Source organism: Eurytemora carolleeae, unplaced genomic scaffold (assembly GCF_000591075.1).
Source record: "Eurytemora carolleeae unplaced genomic scaffold, Eaff_2.0 scaffold466, whole genome shotgun sequence".
NCBI classification, from domain to species: Eukaryota; Metazoa; Arthropoda; class Copepoda; order Calanoida; family Temoridae; genus Eurytemora; species Eurytemora carolleeae.
Window position 1 is genome coordinate 187601 of NW_019396388.1, and position 24482 is coordinate 212082.

Genomic DNA, 24482 nt, shown 5'->3' on the forward strand with positions numbered 1-24482 from the left:
TAACTCATTATTTTCGAGTTTAACTCATTCTTTTCATTCAAAAGTTCACAGCCCGAAAATATTCTTAAAATTAAGTAATAAAAACTAACATTTATTTTAATTTGTTTCTTTTAACAAACTGGCTAAGCAGGCTAACTGAATTAAGAAAATAAATTGTAAATCTAACAAGAATGGTATACATATGCTAACATAATATATAATATATATTCTATTGAAGGTACACGTTCATTTTGTACAGTGTACAATGTGCACTGTGCAAAACCTGTGATAAAGTATGTACACTGTACAAATAAGAGCTCTGTAGAGATCGCGAATTTACGTTTGGATGGATGGATAGATTCATAAATACTTTTTCTTATACATTGGTTCCTGAATAATATGTAATGTTCAATTTCTTACTTTTAATATTCATTTAGTATTTATCTGAAAGAATGTATTATTCAGAACCTTCTGAATTTGCTAAGTTGATTTTATCTGTTCATATTAAGCTCGATCATTTGCAACAATTTGATTATTTTTCACCAAAACCTTACACCCTGAATATATAAAACAAGAGAATTAAAACAACTGTGGGATCAAAGCTGAAAACTTTTGTTTTGGATACCCTTAATCCCATTTGATTAATCTTGATGGAGAAACTTTATTTTCTGCTTAATCCTCTCTACGATATCCTTGCTGGGTTCCGACCAATGAGATTTCTCTAATTGATTGTTTGCTAAATGTACTGTCATTTGATTGGCTGTTCGGTTTCTATGAACGACACTCTGATTAGTTGAATTCTAAGACACTATCCTGGTAATCAAATAAAGATTTTATTCATCTGCATATTTACAAAAAGTGAAGATCTAGCATTGATCTTGATATCCACAATACAAGAGTTTCCAGCTCTGAATCAAAGAAATAATTTTAAAAAGTTAAATATATCATCATTCGGCTGAAAAAAAAAACATTTTTGAAGGAACACTATACACTCCTGATATTGGCCTGGCCTGACATCAGACTATCCCCGACTGTTTGGCCAAGGAGAAGAACATAGAGGAGGATTGATCTAAAAGCTTCCCTGGAGAATCCAACTCCATAAGCTCTCCTTTGTCCAGAACCATCACCCTGACGAACAGCAAGCAAGTCATATTTTAAGCTTGATATGATAACTTTACTCCTACTCAAAAACTTCTAATCCTTATATTTTTGAAGCCAGACGTCTTATACTTTAAATATTTCAGACTATGAATTATAATATATGATTAACACCAATATATAAAAAATTAATAGTTTAGGGGACCAGTTCTTTTTTGATTTCTATTACAGTGCTTAGGATCCATTTGATTTTGATGCGGATCCGTAAGCAGATCCTGGATCCGAAGGTCATGAACAATGATTAAAGATTTACTGTTTTTTAAGCAGAAGAAGAATTTTCGAATTATATTTCTTACTTTATTCCGTTTTCTCATGCCCTGGAATTGGTTCAAGCTCCAGCCCCACTAAACTGACAGTACTGCCAGCAAGACCCTAAGCCTTGTGCGGGGTGGTAATGCTCAGTTAGGGAATTGCTACAAAAATAGATTGGGGGAGACACGTATGGTGTCCTCTTTGTACGGACATGGGTGTCAGAGTTAAGCTGTTTCTAGCACGTCCAGCGGTACGGATGCACAGGCTAAAGCTCAAGATTTCGAGATACAATTCGAAGGCTAGACTAATGTTATACGGTCTAATTGTGAGATCCTAAATGCCAATCCTGGGGGGGGAGGGGGGCAAAACCTAAGTTCCTGGATAGGGGCCAGAAAATGGCAGTTATTCTGGAGGCGTAGCTGTCAGCTTCATAACAATAGGGTACATTTTGAGGTAATCCGTATTGATGTCTATTAAGTATCCCACTTATTTTATCATTGTTATGAAGGTGCCGACAGGATCCGGATCCGGATCCAGGAAGCCAATATTTTGAGAATCCTAAGCACTGTTTTCTTAATAAATGCGGTAGAATCATATAAAAATAAACCTGTCACTATCCATTATTGTGTTGAGACGGTGAGCTATTGTGAGCACAGTACAACCCTGGAATTGTTTCCTGAAAAATTTAGAAAAATTTTAACATTTACGAAAGATTTTTTTTACCTCAAAAATAAGAAAAATTAAATTTTTCTTGCAGACTTGTGACAATATTGTTTGCAGACTTGGGACAATATTGTTTGCAGACTTGTGACAATATTGTTTGCAGACTTGTGACAATATTGTTTGCAGACTTGTGATAATATTGCTTGCAGACTTGTGACAATATTGTTTGCAGACTTGTGACAATATTGTTTGCAGACTTGTGATAATATTGCTTGCAGACTTGTGACAATATTGTTTGCAGACTTGGGATAATATTGTTTGCAGACTTGGGACAATATTGTTTGCAGACTTGTGACAATATTGTTTGCAGACTTGTGACAATATTGTTTGTTTGTGACTAACCTAATTGTCTGTTGAACAATGTCATCTGTTTGAACATCAACAGCTGCAGTAGCTTCATCTGTCATATTAAAAAATAAACATACACACGGATTTTCAAAAGAGAGAAAAATTGCTCCTTTAAAGGAAATACTGTTAAAGCTTAGAAACCCTTCTTTCTGGTATTCTTTTAGTTAAGTTTCTCTCAGTCTTGTTACATTATTAAACAGAAAATCAGACTTCAAAATTACTTCAAAATCTAGATTATTCTTGTCAAGCTGCTAAACTATCTTAAATATAACAAAGCTTTTCTATCATTTATATTTATTATATATATATTTATATATATTTTTTCTTTAGCTGGCCTAACGGCTGAATTGTTTTTATTAAACCCATTGGTAATATTTTTTCTTCAAAATTCGATTTTTTCTCTAAAATTTAAATTTTTTTGCTTCTAAAATTCCACGGGCAACGCCGGGCTGCACTTCAGCTAGATGCAAATAAACAAACAAATGCCGACAAAACTAGTTAGCACATAATTGTAAGTATGTGTACACTGTACAGTGTACATTGCATATTGTACCATATATAATTCAATCTCAGAAAAATAAAAAAATGGAACTTGAACCCTCTGAAAAATTTGCTTATAAACCAGAGGACTATTATAGGTTTAACATTGAATCCCGAGGGAGGTTTAAATTTCCATTGTTTGTAATTTTTACGAAAGTACATTACATTCCTTTGTTAAAAGCTGGTTTTAACAAGACCTGCATGAATAGGTTTGAAATAAGCGAGATTCAAAGAAAATATTGTTGCATACCAAAAAAAACAGTTTTTTACAATCTTGAACAATTAAAATCTTTCAGTACCAGTCCGAGATTTACTCGAAAAAATTGATTTATTACCTAGCAGAAGAAGTTTGGAGTTTCTAAGAAGTGCTCTGGCAAGACAAAGAAGCTGACGTTGTCCTACACTGTAGTTTTCTCCCTTCTCCTGCACCTCCTGGAGAATAATCAATCAATATCGAGCTTTTTTCTCTTTAATTCTGATCCTATTCGAAAATCTGAAAGAAAAGGCAAAAGATTGAAAACTGAACTAATAAACAACGAAGTAATTGTATGTAAATTACTCATTGAACAAACGATGAAAATATAAATGAAAATCTTAATTAGATAAATGAATGAATGAAAAAATAAATGATTAGGATGGATGAATAAATGAATGAATGAATATATGAATGAATAAATATTTAAATGAATAGGATGAATGAATGACTGGATAATTAAATGCATTTTAAAAATGAATGACCTGATCTAGCTGACTGGAGAACTCTTGAAGTCCAGCAAGGTTGAGAACTCTAATTAGTTCTGTATCTGAATGTTGACCGACAGGGTCCAAGTTAAACCTGAAAAGATAAGGATTCCAGGGGAATAAGTTCATAACTATTAATTTGTTCTGAAACCATGAGGATTTCAGGGGAATAAGTTCAAAACTATTTATTTGTTCTGAAAAGATGAGGATTTCAGGAGGAGTAAGTTCAAAACTATCAATTTGTCCTGAAAAGAGATCCAGGGGGAGTAAGTTCAAAGCTATTAATTTGTTCTGAAACGATGAGGATTTCAGGGGATATTAGTTCAAAACTATTAATTTGTTCTGAACAGATGTGGAATCCAGGGAGATTAGTTCAAAACTGACCAAATAAAACATAAACATTATTTACTTTTAATAAACATGTATTTTGATGGCAAAGTTGCATGATTTTGTTTGCACCGTTTGACTTTTTGCGCTGTTAGGGAGGGGGGTGGGGGGCGTTATTGTTGTTGTTTAGTATTCACCTTAGAGTACTGGAGAAGAGCACAGGATCCTGAGGGATAATTGTCAACTTAGATCTGAGGTTCTGTAGACCCAGTTTAGAAATATCAACGCCGTCTATCAGTATTTTACCCTACGCCAAGGCCTTCTCAAAATGTGAAAATAAATATTCGAATTTATAACAGGATTTTAAGGTCTTTGAACCATAGGAATGGAGTAAAATTGATTACTTGAAAATAACACTTGAAGAAAAGATGGCATATGAAAATAATTCTTCACACTCTGCTCAAAAGGAAAACAACAAAAATAATAAATATAAAAGTATGAAAATAAGATTTTCAATTTTCAAAAGGAACGAAAATAATTTTTACTCACAAAGGATGAGACCGGAAAAAGAAGACGATTTTAAGGTTAAATTAAGTCTTTTGCGTGAAGGGAGTCTTTGTATTGCATTTTTTATGATTTCGCACAGAAAGAATTCAGTCTAAAATAGCAAGGAATTCTAAATTTATAGAAACAGACAATAAAAATTCTGTTCAGTCGTCTCTGATGTGATTTTAATATTCAAATCAACATTAAAAACAGAGAATTTCATTTACTAAATTGATATTGAAGATACTGGAAGAACTAGTTGCTTAATAACTGCATGAAATAAACACAAGTTAACTAACAGATTCCGTACAGGTTAGAACCGAATAGAAGGGAGCTACAACTGATTAGGTTCGCCCTACCATATGATTATACATGCTTTGCAGACGGGTACTCCATTTGAATAAGAAATATTTGTCTGATGTACATTTATTGCGTATACAATAACCTATTCTGAATATTTCATATACAAAAGGAGTACCCTTCTGCAAAGCATGTAATCATATGGTAGGGCGAACCGCGTCAGTTATATCTCCCTTCTATTCCTTACTCCCTGGTTAGAACAGTTTAAGAAGAAATTGTTTCCTGAGTATGCTCCATCATTCTAAACAGGAGAAGAGAGAGGGTAGATTTCCCAGCCCCAGTTCTACCACACACTCCTATACGTTCTCCACCCCTCATAATTTAAATAGTTAATGGGCGTAGCCAGTGAAACCAAGGATTTCAGGGGGTTTTTAAGCCCCATCGATTGCTGTGCACCCCCCCCCCCATCCATGGTCAAATTCCTGACTACACCACCGGGCGTAGCTTGATCCCCCCTCCCCTTCATAAATAAAGCATAAGACCCTAAACTAACAAAAATGCCCCAGTCTTTATTAACAAAAATGGAGGAACTAAAAATGGAATGCAGATGTAATTTTAAGTGGCATGTCCGACATACATCAGAATCCTTTTAACCTTTGTCTGATCAACAAAGAATCAGATTTGACTCTTTTTCTGTCAAAAAATTGATTAATTTCAACTTTGGTTTTTCTTTTCAGGGACTTGCGTAGTTTTACTAAAGTAACAAATGTAGTCATTTTCAATATTAAACACATGTTAAGAAGATATATTCCTTACTCAGATACAGATTTCAAGAAGATATATTCCTTACTCAGATACAGATTTCAAGAAGATATATTCCTTACTCAGATACAGATTTCAAAGTACTATTTTGAATCGGACATGCTCTTCATTAGTACGGAATCACTTGAAATATTGAAAATAATAGTGATGTGATTATAGAAAATCCGTGAACAGTCTCCTTAAAAAATACCTGATGGTAAGAGACAGATTTTTTATGACGGAAGGCAGACCCTCCCTGTACTGCACAGATACGTCACAAAATTCTAAAAATAAATATATTTGCTACTGATGTCTGTTTGAAGAGTTTACATTTTACNATAAAAGAGTTTTCTCCAATCAACATTTGGAAATAGATAAATGTTTTACATTTTACTATCCATTCCATATTTCAACAAAAATGAAAACCTAGGCCAAAAGATGCACAGTGAAAAAAGCATGGATGTCAATTTTTATCGTAAGAAAAATCTCATTCAGAGCTATGTTTTGAAAGATCTGGAAGACTAGCGCATTCCTTGTAAGAAATGAAGTGTCTTAGATTTTAGAGAACCGATCATATCTTCCATAATTTTGATCATTTTAAGGTTTGTAGGCCGCAGTTGTAAATCAGGCATTGCCATCTCCGCATGAAGGGTCACTTGAATTAATGTTTACATTCCCTTTAATTAATTGATCGAATTAAATCATCAAGGCAATAATGTAACTCCGATGGCTCCGATATGTCAACTCCGGTCCCAATGGACTTACAGAGCCCAAATTTTTAGACACCCTGTCTTCGCATGACAGAATCGAAAAAAAAAATTTATTTTTTCATTAAATTAAATAGGTTCTATAGTGTAAGTGTTTTGAGTTTGGGCTGTTAATTCATAGGGGCCGGAGACAAAAATCGGAGCCGACGGAGTTACCTTATCCTATATCTTTGGTCTCCGAACAGAGATATATCCTGTTCCTAAGGCATCAGACGAGTATACATGCAAAAGTAGAACCAGCTAACATTATTATTTATTGAAATATTAAAAAATGTCATAGATGCAACGGCTCCTTTAATAAGGTCAATGTATGGCTCTCATATTTTCTAAAATCTAATTGAATAATCTGGAATCAAGATGTAACCTATTTTCCCCTGCTGAGGCCACTCTGGATCTATACTCGTATCGTCAGGTGTATCCCAAGCATCCTCTTGGGGTTTCTGTCAAAAATAACTTTCGATCAATCATAAAGGTAGCAAAATCGATACAATTTAGAGTGCAGATACAAACTTCATAAAGATAATTTTGAACAAAGATTTAGTTAGCTTAAAATAAATTTAGTAGATATAAATTGGGCCTGCGTTGCCTGAAACATGAATTTTGTTACATTCAAAAATAATACCTCAGTGTACTCAAAGATCCTCTCCAGACAGATGGAGTTGGTCTCCAGAGAGCACATCATCCTGATCATCCAGTTCATAGAACCAGTAGCCAGCAGGGAGTAGCTGATAGATAACCCGGCCAGTCCCGGAGTTACTACTCCCCGCCCATAAACAACAAGAACTGCAGACACAAGAATGATCACATTACCAAGGTTCTCGCATCTAGTTCCCAGCCACCGGTTTGAGTTGAGGGAACTCCATTGGCACTGATTGTTCCTGCTCACAAGATCCTCAGATTCTCCAATGAATCTTGATTCCGCCCGGAAGGCCCGAATGGACGCAGCTCCAGTAACCGTTTCTGTGAAATGAGAGAAAATTGGAGATTTTGAAATCATTTCTAGACGTCTGAACTGTCGAGCAGAGGATATGTAGAACTTCTGTAGGGTTAGATATACTGCAGCAATGGGAAGAAGTAGAAGAAGGAACCATGGAGTGGAGTAGGAGATAACCACAATAATACCGACAACTTCAACAAAACAGTTCATGAAGTCATCAATAAGAAAGGGAATGGTCTGATCCACTGAGTCAATATCTGATGAGAATCTATTAAGTATTCGACCAATGGGGTTAGTGTCGAAAAAGGACATAGGACTGTGCATAATCCTGGCCAACAAAACATTGTGAATAGATCTGGAGGCCTTGGCACAAGCCAAGAATAAGACAAGCTCCTTGAAGAGGAAGAAAGCAGTCTGAGATATCCCTAGAGCTCCGTATACTATCATGTAAGTGTTTCTTGTCTTTGGTTCGTTTTTGTTGGGATCATCAGCCCAGAGCGCTAACATCAGTGAAGACCCTGAAACATTAGAATGTTACATATCATACTAGAACAAAAATCATATCATTAACCAAACCAAATAGTTAAGCCTAAGAAAAAATAGGAAGCAAGATCAGCCCGCGTAAAATAAGTGTTCACTATGGTTTATAGGGTTACCCATGGTCAAGTTTTTAAGACAATTGTGCAACACAAAACGTTGGGATGAATGACTTTTAACTGATCTTGAGCATAACAAAATAATAGAAAGACTTTGATAACAAACTGGAAATATATTTATTGATATTTCATTTGTATTTGTATGCGTGAGCTTGTGCCCACAACCCTTATCCAAAAATAAATTATTAAAGTTAAAAACATATCATACTATCTGGGGTTTCTATTTTAATTCTTTTATTTGTAACTAGCTTCGGAACCCAGCGCTGCCTAGGTTACTAAAAGTTACTCCCACAGTTTACCTGCACTTGAAAAAATTTTCCGGGAAACTAAATTTTCACTATTAAAGTCGATCCAATCCACATAGAAACTAAAAACCAAGCTAAGAACATTCCCACGGGTCTCACGAGTTCCCCATTCAATATTTGAGGCAAATTGGTCCCGGGGTTCCTGAGTTATGATTAAACAAACAAACAGACAGACAAACAGAGATTACAACTTTATATATATAGATTACCTGTTGTAATGGATTCACAGAAGAAGTACATCAGAACAGTAAACACAAATGTGGTAACACCCAGGGACTATAATGTTTCTAGTTAAACATTTTTCAACTTTAAGAGACTTTAAGCTTAATTTTTAGTGACACTCCTTGCTAAGATAGCAATGTCCGATTTACAACAATACCCTTGAAACCTTCATCTGATCAAAAACCTTGAAACCTTCATCTGATCAAAAACCTTGAAACCTTCATCTGATCAAAAATGTTAAAATCAGTTTTGCAGATAAACTACCTATGAAAATAACCAGTTTAAATTAACAAAAACTTGCATATCTAATTTAAACTTGATCATCAAATCAAATCAGGCTTTTAGGGATGTCCAACACCCACACACTAAAATTGAAGTGACTATTCTAAATCAATAATGAAGTGAGGTCTTGCGATTTGTACTGTTTGTTTATTTTCACTTGATTGTTGAAGAAAATCCACTAAGAAGTTATTTTATCAGAGTCATAAAAGAACGAAAACGTGCAAAATTAACAATTACAAGCGACATCTGATGTTATTGCCAGACCGCCAATCACAGATTCAGTCCCAGGCCTAATTGAGTTAATTATTTTGGTCGGAGACAGGTCTCTGCCCTGTTGGCTGGTGAATTTGGGAACATTGATATTAATATAAGCTAAAAGCAACTTGAATTTCTCAAGTGGTACAAAGTTTTTAAGGGTACTGTAGTGAATCGGGCATAGCAATCTTTACATGGAGGGACACTTAAAATTTAACAATATTTATAAGAGATCATACCTTCATATATTTAAGGTAGATTGCCATTTTAACATTACCAGTGAGGGCCTCTTCATCTTCTGTTAGCTTACCATCACCAGAACATGAGTCCTGCTTCTTCATTATCTGATGGTTGGAATCATGTTAAAACTGAATACGTGCACGTTTAAATTGCAGGGGATGATAGTCCCAAATCGTACTTTTGTTCCAAACTTGACACTGAGTGTCAGGTTTGTAACAAAGCTTTCAGTAACACCCTGCAACATTTTTAAAACAACTCAAGGTTTTCTTCAGGGGTGTATAAAATTAGAAAAAAGGGAGGGGGAAAATGAAAGGAAAATGGTAACAGCGGAAGAAAGGGAAGGATTGGGAAGTGGGAAAGATAGGGAGGGAGAAGGGAGGAAAGTGGATAGGTAGGGCAGGAGACAAGTAGGGAAAGAGATAGGTAAGGAAGATAAAAAGTAGGGAAGGGAAAGGTTGGGGGGAAAGGGGAAGGTTGAGATGGAAGGAGAAAGGTTGAGAGGGAAAGAGGAATATAGGGAACTAAGGAAGGAAAGTAGAAGGGGAAGGTAAGAGGAAGGTAGGGTACTTATGGAAGGAGAACAAAGGAAAGGGGAAGGTAGAGAATCGATGGAAGGTTGGCAAATAAAGAAGTGAAGGAAAGGGGAATATAGGGAAGGGGAGGGCGAGGGCTGAAGCTCTTTACCTCGACATATCCATATAACTATAAAATCAGAGAGTTTCTCATAAATAATTTTCCCCTATAGTTATAAAACAGCATAAAAAGTGTTAAAGAATTTCTCAACTTCATAACAGATATGATACTTGTTACTTTTTCCTAATAGACAAACAGTCTAAAAAATTTCATAAATTCTTGCCCCAAGAAAAATGATGGATAAAGAATTCCAAGAAACAATATACTCCTGGACTGACAAAAAATCAATCCCGACCTTTTTTGCCTTTGCGCCATTTAATGCTTTTCAAAATGCATCCTAATAGGGATTATTACGCACTGCAATATAAATATTAAAAAATTGTGTCTTTTAAATTATCAAATTTGGGGAAGGGAATCAAAAAAAAATTGAGATGGTAAGAATAAAAAATTGGAATTATATACACCCCTGGTAACTTCAACTTTTCTTTTAGTTACAGTCATAGATTTAAATTTATGAGATTGGTGTTGAAACATAATTCAACTTCCCTAACCTAATCGACAATTTTAGATTGAAGCCAAATCACACTTGGAAGCTTTCTTCCCTTGAATACACTTAAAATGCTGAAGTGAAAAATCTGTAAAACAGCTTACTCATTCTTTTGCAATCTATCATTTTGGCAACCCCCGCCTTTGATTAGGTAAAACAAGAATGTCATGACTTACATGCTCTGTTTGAGAAGGTGCTGCTGCAAGAAGAGGGGTACAAGGTAACCCATAAATCCTTTCCTCATCAAAGCTAGTGGTATCTTGAAGTATTCTGAATCTAGGGGATGAATTAGAACCATCTGAAAGCATTTTTCGGAAACTATGAGGAACACTTCCAACCTCAGGTGTTTTTTCAACAGAGCTTGCAATATGAACTTCCCCAACAACTGAAGATATTTCCTTGATAGTCTCCTTATCCTCCTCTGTTGGATTTGTTAGATGATTTTTTAAAAACTCTGAAAATGGTCCTCTGTTATGCAAAAGCTCTTCAAATGAACCATTTTCTTCCAGTTTTCCTTCCCTGAAAACCAGTATCCTGTCAACATGCTTCAGTGCTGACAGATTGTGGGTAACCAAGACCCGTGTAGCATTTTTAAGTATACCAGTGTTACTGAGAACATCATTAAACACTGCTTTGCCAACATGAGCATCCAATGCTGCCAGCGGATCATCCAAGAGGTAAACATCTGCTTGCTGGTAAACAGCCCGAGCTAGGGCAATACGCTGTTTTTGGCCGCCAGACACATTTATGCCGTTCTCTCCGATCTCAGTAGAATCTCCAGCTGGTAGCTGTTGAATATCAGAGGTAAGACAACATTTCTGAATCACTTTGTTGTACAGACTCTCATCAACAGTTCGTCCAAAGAGTATGTTTTCCTTCACTGTAAGATTTTGAATCCAGGCTTGCTGTGCAACATATGCTGTACGTCCAGACCTACGCACATCTCCTTGAAGCCTGATCATTTCACCAAGAATAGCTGAAAGGAAAGATGACTTTCCTGCACCAACTAATCCTACAACGGCCACCAGCTCCCCATGCTTGATCTCAACATCAATACTGGACAAAATGGGCTCTTCCTTGTTCTCCCATGTAAATGTTCCTGATGATATCTCAATTGCGCTAGAAGTCTTTGATGGAAATTCAACTTCATCAGCATTCTCAAGCTCATCAGCATTTAGGAACTCATCCAACCTAAAAGATAAAAACAAAAATAGCTTGGGAACCCAGCGCTGCCCAGGTTACTAAAAGTTTCTGCCGACATTTACCCGCACTTAAACAATTTTACCGGAAAACTGAATTTTTGTTGTTAAAGTCAACCCACTCAACTTAGAATCTCAAAACCAAGCTTGTAATCTTGCATTACATTTTTACAGTTACAAAAAACCTAACAACCACATTACAAAAAGTAAACAATCCCCTTACAAAAACAAAGCAACTGCCCTACAAAAAAAACAGCCTTACAAAAACAAAACAACCGCCTTACAAAAACAAAACAACCGCCTTACAAAAACAAAACAACCGCCTTACAAGAACAAAACAACCGTCTTTACAAAAACAAACATCTGTCTAACAAGATGAAAATATTGTAATGTAAATTTTTACCTTTTGAGTGAAACTCCAAGCTTCAAGACATCAATGAGAGCTAAGGGAAAAAGTGTAAGGGGTAGACGGATAAGACTGAAGAGAGATAGGCAGACAAAGATCAGATCAGCAGTCAGGACATTCTTAGAGTTGGAGAAGGTGAAGGTGAAGAAGGTGGCCAGGGTCATTAAGAAGGGTACACTTCCGAAGGTAAAATTAACCAGGGCCCAAAGCTTGGCGATACACTTGATGATATCAACCTCCGAGTTTCTTATCTTGTTAATAGACTCCATGAAAGGTTTCTCCCAGGCATAGAGTTTTAAAACTTTCATCCCAGACAGGATTTCACTCATAAGTTTAATTCTTTTATCCTTTGCCTAAAGATTAAAAATAAGTTAAACATTTTAGATCAAAGATTGAATTTCATTGCAATTTTGTATTTTTTTCCAGTCATTCAGTTTTATTTCAGTTTTTTCTATATATTTTAAGTACATAAACAGTTAAAAAAAAGATTTTTTTACTTCAATAAAGTTAACAAAAAGAAAAATTAAATTTCAATAAATCCCAAATTATCTTTGATCATGAAAATCTTTATACCGTGAGCTGATCATCCAGAACCTTTTCTGCTTTAGAACTTGTGATCAGGTTAATGGGAATTACAATTACCAGAACTCCAATCCCAGCAAACATTGACACACCTGCAAGTAAATCAGTTAGTAAACCGTTTTACAATTTTCTGTCATGCTACAGATCAAAAAATGTATCATAAACTAATTTAGTTACTTATTTAGTAAACATAGAAAAATCAATTTACTTCATTTATTTTTTGGGGGGGTTGAGTAATTTAATATAAAATCTGTTCACTGCATGGTACATAGCTATTTTTTCATAATGCATGGCATTATGAAAATTTTTGGCATGACACCATAACAAAATATTGCATTAAACGGCCCACAGGACATTGAGAAATAAAATCCGCCAACGCATGAGATTTGATTGCTAAAAATGTTTTGATGATGCATTTCGACAAATTTGATACCGAAGAAAAGATGTAATGTATTCTTACATTCTTTTATCTGTTTTGCACACTTAGCGCTTTCTACTTCTTAATAGTCTTACTATATGGCAAAATCAACGCATTGAACAACAAATATCTCCATTTGTCAATCCATTTATTTACGATGTAAATTCTCGACTTCGTGCACGCTTATTGAGGCACTTTAGTTGCGGTATGATTTAAGAAATCCTATATTTTGTTGTATAAGGAAGACGTTTCAAAAAATGCTTCAACGCAGAATTTCTTCTGAAATCTTTTGGCAATGCCTTCCCCATAATCCGTGCATCCTTGAAATAAATCTTTGGATTGTTCAGCAGATTGGCCCATCCAATATATCAGAACAGATCACTTCAGCTTATAACTTAATATTTCACTCTCTTATTTGACATTTTAACATTAGTTTTCAGGATCTTATATTTTGATCTTAATTTCAACTTTAACTCTGACATTAATACCTAGAATGGCCTAGCATGTGTTGCAACTTTGCTATATAAATCGTACGCATGAAAAATTGGTTGGGAAAATAAATATGTACCGTACTGACCTATATTGTAGTAGATAAGAACCAGACAGAACACTATCTAGAAATTAAATATGTACCGTACTGACCTATATTGTAGTAGATAAGAACCAGACAGAACACTATCTAGAAATTAAATATGTACCGTACTGACCTATATTGTAGAAGACAAGAACCAGACAGAACACTATCTCGAAGTTAAATATGTACGGTACTGACCTATATTGTAGTAGATAAGAACCAGACAGATCACTATCTCGAACGGAGAGATGAAGATGAAGTAGGAAAACGGAATTGTTTCAATCAATCTCTAAAATATCTATCTATAAAATAAATCATTTCCCTCATACATTAATATTAATAATATATAATATTATATATATATTAGCTATGGCTGGCCAACAGTTGGACCGAATTGACTAACATTTTTTGAGAGAATCCGTTGAATATCCCGGGGTTAACATAGACTGAAAAAATTTAATTTTTTTCTTCAAAATTCAGTTTAAACTAATTTTTACGGGCAAAGCCGGGTTCTTCAGCTAGTTTTGAATATTTCTTTTACAAAGGCAGAGCTAGATCCCTGAATTTCTTAGGATCAGCAGGATCTAAAGTTTACAGAGGAATAAATCAAAGATCTAAGAAGAGGGGAAGGGAAAGAGGGAAGGGGGACGGGAAGGGAAATGATAGGAGATGAAGGGGGAAGAGAAGGTTAGGTCAGGAGAAGCAAAGGGAAAGATAAAAGAAATGTAAAATATATCATTAGCCAAAGTTGAAAAATAATCAGCTCTAGGCATGCTGTCAAAGACATCAACTTCAAACTTTACTTGCTCACAAAGACACCTATGTTTTCTTCCAGCGGTGTATGTCCTTGTTTGTCTATTTTTGTAAAATTGTTCCAGAATTATATGTTATATTTCTCTCTTTAGAATGTTTCTATCTTGTTGAAATATATTGTCTAGGCAATCAATGCACTCTTATGTTATCTAGGCATTCACAAATCTAGACATTGTGTTATCTAGGCATTCACAAATCTAGACATTGTGCTATCGAGGCATTAACAAATCTAGACATTGTGCTATCGAGGCATTCACAAATCTAGACATTGTGCTATCGAGGCATTCACAAATCTAGACATTGTGCTATCGAGGCATTCACAAATCTAGACATTGTGCTATTGAGGCATTCACAAATCTAGACATTGTGCTATCGAGGCATTCACAAATCTAGACATTGTGTTATCGAGGCATTCACAAATCTAGACATTGTGCTATCGAGGCATTCCGAATCTAGACATTATATTATCTAAGCATTCACAAATCTAGGCATTGTGTTATCTAGGCATTGTGTTATCTAGGCATTATATTATCTAGGCGTTCAGAAATTTAGGCATATTGTTCGCTAGCCATTCAGAAATGTAGGCATAATGATTTCTAGGCATTTGTAAAAAAGACATTCACGAACTTTGCTTAAAAGGAAAATTTTACCTTAGCATCGACAGACATGAAGTTGGTGATTTCACCGGTAGTAAACTTCTGCCGTGCTAAGTTACTGAGTCTCAGTGATTTCCTAAAATTGAAAGAATGAAAAGTCAATAAAATTCAGAAATTGAAGAAAAAAATGTACACGACATAAAACCCGCGAATTTAACTTATCAAAGGAATTCAAATCTGAATAAATGAGAAGCTATCTAAATAAGTACCTAGCATATTACATCCGAAAAAGTATTCAAGAGAAACCCGAGTTGAAAAAAATTAATTCAATATTTTCATTCAATTTGCTCTAAGGTTTAATCGGTTTCCGTTTTGGATTGTATTAGCACTTAATTAGACGTCAAGCTCTTTTTGAAATATGTGAACAGTCCCTTTAAGTACCTGTAGACAGCAGCTGTAACCGCTGTCATCATCTGGTTTGCTGAGATACAGACCAGTCTTAGTCCTTGGTGATCTTAATATTTAAATGGAATTATGTTTTTGGAACAATTGTAATTAAAAAATTTAATTATTCTCTACAAACTTTCTTTGAATAAAAACACATCATTGTTGAGTTTTTAAATGGCGTAAACAGGTAAAGAGCAGAGACAAAGCCCCACCCTAGACTCATAAAGAACATAAGGAAATGGAATCTGTAAGAGACCCCAATGTGGACCTCCCAGACAGCCGCCATATATGGGAAACACCGTCCCAACCTGTTCCACTGCCGGACCTTTAATCCCGCCAAGCTTTCCCCAGCTGGGGGGATCATAAAGGGGCTCCCAAGAATTTTCCCCCTCATGAAACTAAAAATGAAAAAAGGTTTTATCCCTTGAATCCCCCATGTTTAACAACTTCCTGGGAGAAGTGGGGGGTTCCAGGTTGTTCTCAGTTTTTGTTTTGTCCTGTTTAACATAAGTTCTGACATCTTAAGTCTGATATTTAATTTTTACCCAAATTTTTTTATCAACATTTCCCCTAAGGCCGAAATTTCAAATTATATAATTAAAAACGGTATCTGTAAAAGACCCAACTCTATATCAACTGCAACTAATATTTTCTAATTTAAATTTAATTGATGATAAGCAAATGGACTTTAATTATAGCGATCTACAGTCTGCACTGCCTGACTGTTCTAATAAATCGAAAATTTAATAATAGCGTAATTCTCGGACTACAAAGATACGATTTAGTCCTTTCTCAAGGAGTTAATAGTTAAAAATTCCTAATTCCTGGGTTTCTATTTAAAAAGAGCAAGGTTATGAGAGCTATTGCTTAATTTGTACCTAACATTACAGCAACGAAATTGAAGAGTGCCATTACTATTGCATAAAAGTACCCTCTCCAGAGAGGAACATCCTGTAGAAAGAAAGTAAATAAAATTAAGTTTTTACTTTTATAAAATTCGGTTTTTTTCCGTCTCTAATATTGATATTAACTATACCCATGCATTTCTTTAAAAAAAATTTCTTATTCAAAATAAAGTTCAAGGGACTCACCCAATTCCATTATGAGGGCTATGTCTGATTCACAATAGTACCCTCAAAAGTTTTGTTTGATAGAGAATGCAAAAGATATCTATAATTTTCTCTTTAAAAATTTATCATTTTTAATTGTGGTCGAGTTCAAAATTGTTTGAATTAACACTTTTCTCGTTAGAAAAACGATGCTATCTTCAAAATTAATTATCAGATAAAAGTTTCAAGGGTACCTAAGTGAATCGGAGATGTCTCTTTTCAAAAAGAAGTTCACACTAAGTGTCAAGAACAATCCCTTTATTAATATAAGATGGCGGTTGACCTGATCAGATATAAACTGAACGGTCAGCTTGAGGATCATGGGAGTACTGAACACAAATATCAGTCTAGACAGGATATACAATACTTTAAGATAACTTCAGTATTATTGGGATTGGTATTAATATTATCAAAACCAGTTAATTTATAATTATATTTGTAAACTGTAAAATTGCTGAATCCTTTGTACAACTATTGCATAACATTTTAACCTGTTTTTCATTTATTTTAAATACAAGTTTGTGTTTTTTTATCTTAGTTATTTTTATGTTGAAACCAGTCCGTCATTGGGAAGTTTTAATTAATTATCTCTCATTGATGAACTTGTAAGATTTAGTTGATATTTGACCCCTTGGGTTCGGATCCGCGTATCAGATTTTTTTGCGGATCCGGAATGTCAAATGTTAAGGATCCTAAGGACTGGAAAATCTTTAATTTTATAAATAAAAAAAGAAACGTAGATTATATAAAATTGGTCAGTTTAGAAAATTGCCCAACAGGTTTACCCCAGGCAAGCTTTTTGCCAAGTTAGTTCGAGGATTTTCTGTATTTTGTATTTTATATTTTGTATTCTGTATGTTTTATGTTGAATTTTGTATATCCCTGATGAAGAACAAGAGTAAACCAATCAGGAAGTGTCCAGCGAAACAGAAAAATAAGTTTCTGAAAAAAAATATTTAGTATTTCAAAATGAAAATGAAAAACGGTTTACACAGTCGATCAAAGAAAAAAAATTTTAAGAAAAAAGTGTGTACTATGCACAAACTATTAATTTATGCATGACGAAACATTTCAGTTGTGATATTTTTTTGACACCTCTTACAGAAAAATCTTGGTAATAACTAAAGCTTTCTGTTGTGTGCATTGTACAATGTAACAGACATTTTTTTAGATTTTAATTATATTCTAATATTCGATAATGTTACATTGTCTATACGCAACATCCCCCCTACTGAACTTGTGACCTAACTTTCCGACCTACTGCAATATCGGACCTACGCCAGTTGTTTATTTTTGTACTGTTTGAGGGTTAGGTTAGATTAAGAATATTTCTGGTGGGGTGGAGAGTGTGTGACACCAGTCCTCGTTAGATCACTGAAGTTAAGCACACTTGTCCACAGCCAGTAACTGGATTGGTGTCCAGGCTGGTGTTCACGGGTTCGATTCCCGTACTCCACACAAACCTGTGGTTTCAAAAACATCTGAAGCCGACATCTGGTTCAGCAGTTATGACCACCTGACGGATGTAGGAGGACAGAGGGGCGGCTGTCAACAACTCTCGCAGCGAAAGGGTGCGTGCTTTCTGCTCAACAAGAAAGAAGCTTCAAGCGGGATTGATCCAAGTGAATGACGATGAAGAGAGGAATGGTGGACAAGCAGGGAGAGTCTATGGTTGCCAGCTATAGGTACCTGGGGGTATCCAATCCGGGCTTACAGATGTTAGGGAGCAATGAGTGTGATGTTTCCTATCAGTACGGCACCCGGGCCTCATTCCAGTATATCAGAAGGATTCCTGCACTCTATATTCTCAGGCCTAAGAAGAATCTTAGGCAGCTGGAATCTTGTCAACCCTCTTCTCAGAATGAATGAAGCGTGGATGGATGAATGTGCTGCCAGATTACAACCCCTGGTAGATCAATATAAAAACCCAGAAAACACCAAACTTTCGCAATAGAAAAAATTCCGAGATTTGATCGTAACAACCCGATCATGTCCTGGGGACAAAAAAATCTCTATTGAAAAAAAGAATATTTCTGGGCCGAGCGCTGCGGCTAGGACTGGCTAGAGAGCCGGGCGCTGCGGCCACAAGTCCATGTAGCAGCTGTAAAAGTGCTAATAGGTCGGATGTGTAGTATAGCGGATTCGGCGTAGGTCAGAAGTAGAGTATAGCGGATTTGCGTAGGTCGAAAAATACACCATCTAACATTCTAGGTGGGTTCAACGGAAACACTTAAAAAATTACGTTGGACCCACAAAACTGTGGAGTAGAAAGACGACTGTCAAACTCTTGTTAAGATTATAAATATCCCGATGAACATTGAACATGAAACAACGCAATTGTGCAGAGTGCACCGACCCTTTTCACTTTATAACCTGATTTTAAAACTATTGTATGTTAGCATGAAATATACAGAGTGTCCCATATATCACGAGATGACGGAATTATCAAAATACCTGGTTAGATTAAACTTGGTTCCTTGTTTCCTAGAATTCTCCTGAACTAGTCGTAGTTTTTCAGCATTCTCACGTACACAAACCTGTTCAGAGAAACTACTGTACTTAATGTACATGGACTATCATGTACAACAAATAGATTAATTCGCAATTAGTAAGATCAAAAGAAATTAGGGTTATTTTAGGTACGCTTCCATAGAAATCAAGGTCGTAGAAATCAAATGGAGGTCATAAATGTCGTCTTGAACAATGGCAAAGAAGAATGATTGAAAATTCAGTTGGATGGAAGTCTGGAATGTCGTTTTAGACGGCATTCGTCTTGAACAAGGGAACGGAAGAATGATTGAGAATTTACCGTAGGATGGAGATCTGGAATGTCGTCTTGAACCAGAGGCTTCTTCCATCCTTTCCAAATCAGTCCAGTAAACCAACTTTAAGTTTAACAAAAACAATATTATTATTATTATTATCTTTATTTTGACAATTATGTTTAATTTCCGTTATTTTTTTTGATAATATAATTACAATTTGTTCGCTAATATAATAAAGTTGTTTTAAATCGATTATAGAAGATTAGATTACTTTTTTAGGGGTTTATGGCATGTTTCAATGACTTGAAGTTACTCCCCCCCCCCCAAAAAAAAGGGCAAACCTGAAGAAAAACGACGATAGTGCAGATGCGGCAACTTCTGGCGTTGTATCCAGCGGTAGAAGAGAGGTATTAGAAAATCCTTGCAGTACCGTACAAACCAGTACAAATACCCATCTATCACGGTACAATTATCATGTTATACAAATTCAGTGGATACAATTTTTTCAGTTATTTCTACGTGTTTATTGTTTACAAGTTCAGACATTTATCAGTTATATCAGATCTTCGGCAACATTTCTTTCAAAAAAAAAGAATAAGACATTCTTTTAAAAATTTTCTCCTTATTACTAAACCATTTTTAACTAAACAGCGGCTAAATTTCTTTGAAAAAGCCCCGGAATTTTAAGATAATTGTTCAGCAAACATTCGTTTTAAACCCTTATCTGATCAGTAAATGTTAAAGTTATCGACGTTTTCCTTGCTTGAAAAAGCGTGTGATTCCAACAAGTTCCTCCCATGTTTCTGAAGCATGTAGAGAGAAACCATAATTAAAAATAATAAATTTTCAAAACAAAATGATTGATACTTCATGTATTCTCGTCTAGGCAATTAGGTTACCATTGTGGATCAGATTATGCCATTCTATAAATGGATAGCCACTTGAAATAAAACGTCTACGCTGGAGTTTCAAGCTTTTATAATTGGATCGTTTGAAAAGATAAAAAAGAACCATTCCTGACAATATTTAGGAGTTGAAGAGAAAAATTGTCGTCTGTGCTCCACAGCAGATCCTCAATACTTAGCTTTAATCCTTTATACCACACAAACGTATTCATAACAAATTTTGGATGAAAAAGTTAAGTTGAAAATAAAAGTAATACTAAAAAGACAAAAAACAACTTTAAGAAAAGACAGGATAATGTTTTAAAATCCTATTTGATAATAGAAGTAAAAGCAAAATAAGATTAAAGAATATATAAGTATTAAAATAAAATGTTCGAAATTGACGTTGCTAGTTTATCTTCAATAGTTAGAATTAAATTAGATAAAGACTTTGAGTGAAAGAATAAATGATAGGATGAATGAATGAAAAATAAAAATGAAAATGAAAATGAAATGGATGAATGAAGGATGGATGAAGGATGGCCTTGAAGGATGAAATAAGGATGAATGAAGTATAGATGAAAAAATAATGAGGGATGAATCAAGGATTCATAAAATATGAATGAAGGATGAATAAAGAATGAACTAAGGATGGATGAAGGAGGAATTAAGGATGGATGAAGGATGAATATACAGTAAGTGTTCCTGGCAATAGCAGAATAGTTAGAAGAACACAGAATGAAGTTTGTACAACGGAGGTGTGCTGAAGCCGTCGAACCATTAAACATTCTAAATCAATGAACATGTTCTGTACATTGTAGTGTACACTGCAGTATATGAAATATTCTTGGACATCCTACAGGGTGTCCCAATAAACATGGGAATTGGGTGACAACCTCGAGATCGTCTTTGTTAAGAAATTCAGTTCCTATATTTATTTAGACATCCTACTCTGCACGTTAGCTTTTGTTACTTTATGGAAACTCCATTTCTCAGAGCCCCCAATTTAAAAACTTCTGCTCGAGTCGTAATTCCTTGATCCCGACTTTAAGGCCCAATCTTCCACCCAACTCTGACGACAGCTTGTGTCACGTGATTTTTAGTTGCAAGGTCTTCGACTCGACTTTAGGAGTTAGGCCAAATGAAAATAAAACCGACCTTAGTTCGTATTAGTGGAGAATAAGGCTCATAAAACCCGGAATGCGCCAGTTCCTAGCATGAAATTCCGCCAAATAGAATATGAAACCGGTTTTTTAACTCAACTTTGTAGAAAATAAGATGCAGCTTGCATGCGAAAGCTCAAGTCATATATAAGGTCCAACGACAGCTAAGACCTGAGCCGTATTTTCCCGAATTTTTTAAATCGCTGGCTCTGAACGGTTTCTTTTCGAGTAGCAGCAACAATAATCAAAATATTGAAAATAATGTAGTCTTTATTATTACCTGCAACTACTGATATAAAGACAGCAGCGGCTAAAGAAGAAGAACTTACAAGATCCATGATACACAACCCACTGGAAACAATAAAAAACGTTTATCTAATATTTGGACAAAATGAAGAATGCACTTCTCATGCCACCCTTGTTTGAAAAATGTCCAGTAGTATCTAATCCAATCCGATTCACTAACGTACTTAATAATTTTTTTATTTTTTTTATTTTAAAAAGATAATTATAAAATTGTACAAAATTATTTTCATAGTATTACAGAACTCCAATTTTTCCCACTTTGTGATTCTTATAGGCCCGGGACCCTCCCCCAAGGGGTGGGGGGGGGGGATTTTGATCCCAAGACCCTGAAAACCCCAAGCAGGAAACAGAAGCCCAAAATTTATTTTTGATATATTCAAAATAATTTGTATTAGAAATAGTCTGTACATTCTTCTTTTCTATTCATTGGTTCAGAATTTTGCTAATCTATGTTTCTGTCTGATGTTTCAGGTTTGTATCAAGAATGAAAAGAATGCTTTGTATCAATAAAAATGAAAAGAATGCTTTGTATCCATAAGAATGAAAAGAATGCTTTGTATCAATAAGAATGAAAAGAATGGTTTTTGATGTCCAATTTTACATTTTTCCCCCCAATCATCGAAAATCCTTCCCCCCCTGGGCCTAAGGTAGGTTATTCTGAAAAATATAAACCCTGGGGTGTTACAGTCTTAATTCTAGTAAAATATGGTATTGAAAGTTAAATTTATTTAAGCTTTTTAATTGAATTAAATAATTAAGTGTTTTTGATGTTATTATTAAGCAAATAGTTTTGCATGCTCATTGATCTATTTTAAGAACTAGTCAAGTCGTTGTTTTATTCCAGAATTTTTTAATAAAAATATTTAAGTGAACCTCTGTAGAACTGGAATGCAGATGGATGCAATAAAGCAGATGAGGAAACAGAGAAGTCTGAAAAAAACATGAAAAAAATCTAATCTATAAGAAATTTTCTCTTAATACCCCAAAAATGTCCGAGAAAAAAATAACGTTAATAACAAAGGTTTTCTAATCCAGATTCATTTTAGTTCTAGCTCCCAACGATACTTAACTGAAGAAAAAACGAAAGCCATCATTCTATACTAGACCTAGAAGAACACCCCCCCCCCCGCACAAAAAAATTATTATCATTAAAACCTTTAATAAAACCCCCCAAAAAATCGCCAAAAATATTAAGAAGAAACCGGCCACTGAGGCTCCCAAAACATTTTCCAAGTATGCTTCTATATTATGATCAAGAAAGAAAAAGAAAACCCCCAAATCAAAACCTAAAACCCTGCAGAAGATTTAAAACGGGCTCCACAAATCTTTATTAAGCCCCCATTAAAATTTCACTCCAAAAATATTTTTAAGGATCCTATAAATCTCCCAAATAATTACCTCAAAGAAACCAAGATGGTTCCAAAGCGTCCACCTCTAGGGGCAGCGAGTAGACCTGTAGGCCTGCTGTACAGTGTACATAACCAAGCTGGGGAGAGAAATATGTACAGAAAGCTTGCACTTGACACCAGCACATCCTAGTACAACAAATGTAATGATTATTTCATCATTTTATTACCAAATACCACGATTCTTGATCCTATACTAAACCTGGATTTTGATTCCATTCTTTAAAAAAGTTTCCCGAATTTTTTATTTTTTATTTTAATATAATACTGAAAACTTGAAATTTGAAATTTAGCACAAAAAAGATAGGATTCTTAATCTTTGATTTGGATCAATAAAAACTCTGTACATCCCCCATCATGACCATACACACAGTGCACATTATTCAAGTCTTCAAGATTTGGCTTGGTTCAGATAAAACAAAGCAGTCAATGAGGTTACAGGTGGAAACTCCATTTCTCAGAGCCCCCAATTTAAAAACTTCTGCTCGAGTCGTAATTCCTTGATCCCGACTTTAAGGCCCAATCTTCCACCCAACTCTGACGACAGCTTGTGNTCAGCTGTTTTGTTTTTTCCTCCCCCCCCTTCAGAAAAAAAAGAAAGAAAAAAGAAAAAAGAGGGGAAAAAGGGAAGAAATACCTGTAAGCAAGACGACAGATTTGGGTTGGTCGTATTCCATGAGACAGCTGGGTCCCAGAGTATGTCTCGACAAACCTCCATCTTTCACTTAATACAGCTTAAACAAAATATTTTTTCTTTAATAAAAATTAAATGTATACCCCCGGCCCCACCAATTTTTTACCCCTCTATCAATACATAAAAAACATTTGGTTATTTGAATCTCCATTTCAATAATGAAATTTATTAAAATTCCGGTAATCTTAATATTAATATCTTGCTTGATAAAAAAAAGCTTGAAGAAAAAAAGGGTCTGTCCTAGAGAACGACTTTTGGACCCCCCCCCCCCTCCAATCAATCTTGTACATGACCACTTTTTCAATAATTTTCAATTAAATTAGTATTTATTTAGGGTTAGGTTAAAATTGTACAAAATTATTTTCATAGTATTACAGACAAAAAAGGTTTTATTTGGATGGTTTGAGGGAACGGCTTTATTAAACAATTGTTTCGGACCCTATATACGTACTATACAAAATGATAACACCTTTCAAGGAAAGATTATACCGATTAACTTATTTAAAAGGGGGGCCCGGGGGGGGTGAAAACTCGCAGTTTCGCCTCCATTTTAAAAGGGGG

General features: G+C 35.0%; 1 protein-coding gene across 1 annotated transcript; it reads right to left on the minus strand.

The window, feature by feature from the left end:
- Positions 1 to 75: 75 nt before the first annotated feature.
- LOC111702252 (multidrug resistance-associated protein 1) lies at positions 76 to 24085 on the minus strand. Its single transcript, XM_023473882.1, has 31 exons — positions 23865 to 24085; positions 23220 to 23356; positions 22695 to 22751; positions 21796 to 21866; positions 21058 to 21141; positions 20485 to 20560; positions 19810 to 19923; positions 19513 to 19588; positions 19158 to 19240; positions 17586 to 17645; positions 16987 to 17050; positions 16473 to 16545; positions 15589 to 15661; positions 15202 to 15283; positions 13937 to 14027; positions 12738 to 12838; positions 12162 to 12517; positions 10736 to 11750; positions 9379 to 9483; positions 8590 to 8656; positions 7105 to 7937; positions 6847 to 6922; positions 5927 to 5999; positions 5197 to 5287; positions 4266 to 4375; positions 3739 to 3835; positions 3336 to 3432; positions 2455 to 2512; positions 1997 to 2065; positions 974 to 1107; positions 76 to 369 (listed from the first exon to the last, which is right to left on the minus strand). The coding sequence occupies exons 1-30, from the start codon at positions 23943 to 23945 to the stop codon at positions 996 to 998; spliced, it is 4482 nt and encodes a 1493-aa protein (XP_023329650.1). The 5' UTR covers positions 23946 to 24085; the 3' UTR covers positions 76 to 369; positions 974 to 995.
- Between the last annotated feature and the right edge of the window lie 397 nt (positions 24086 to 24482).

What these genes read in the sequence shown, in the direction of transcription:
- LOC111702252 (XM_023473882.1), bottom strand. Translation starts at nt 23,945, where the DNA reads ATGGAGGTTTGTCGAGACATACTCTGGGACCCAGCTGTCTCATGGAAT. An exon ending in CACCTTCTCAAACAGAGCAT is followed by an intron (nt 9,484 to 10,735) that starts GTAAGTCATGAC and finishes TCCAACCATCAG; the next exon opens with ATAATGAAGAAGCAGGACTC. An exon ending in TCTCCAGTCAGCTAGATCAG is followed by an intron (nt 3,433 to 3,738) that starts GTCATTCATTTT and finishes ATTATTCTCCAG; the next exon opens with GAGGTGCAGGAGAAGGGAGA.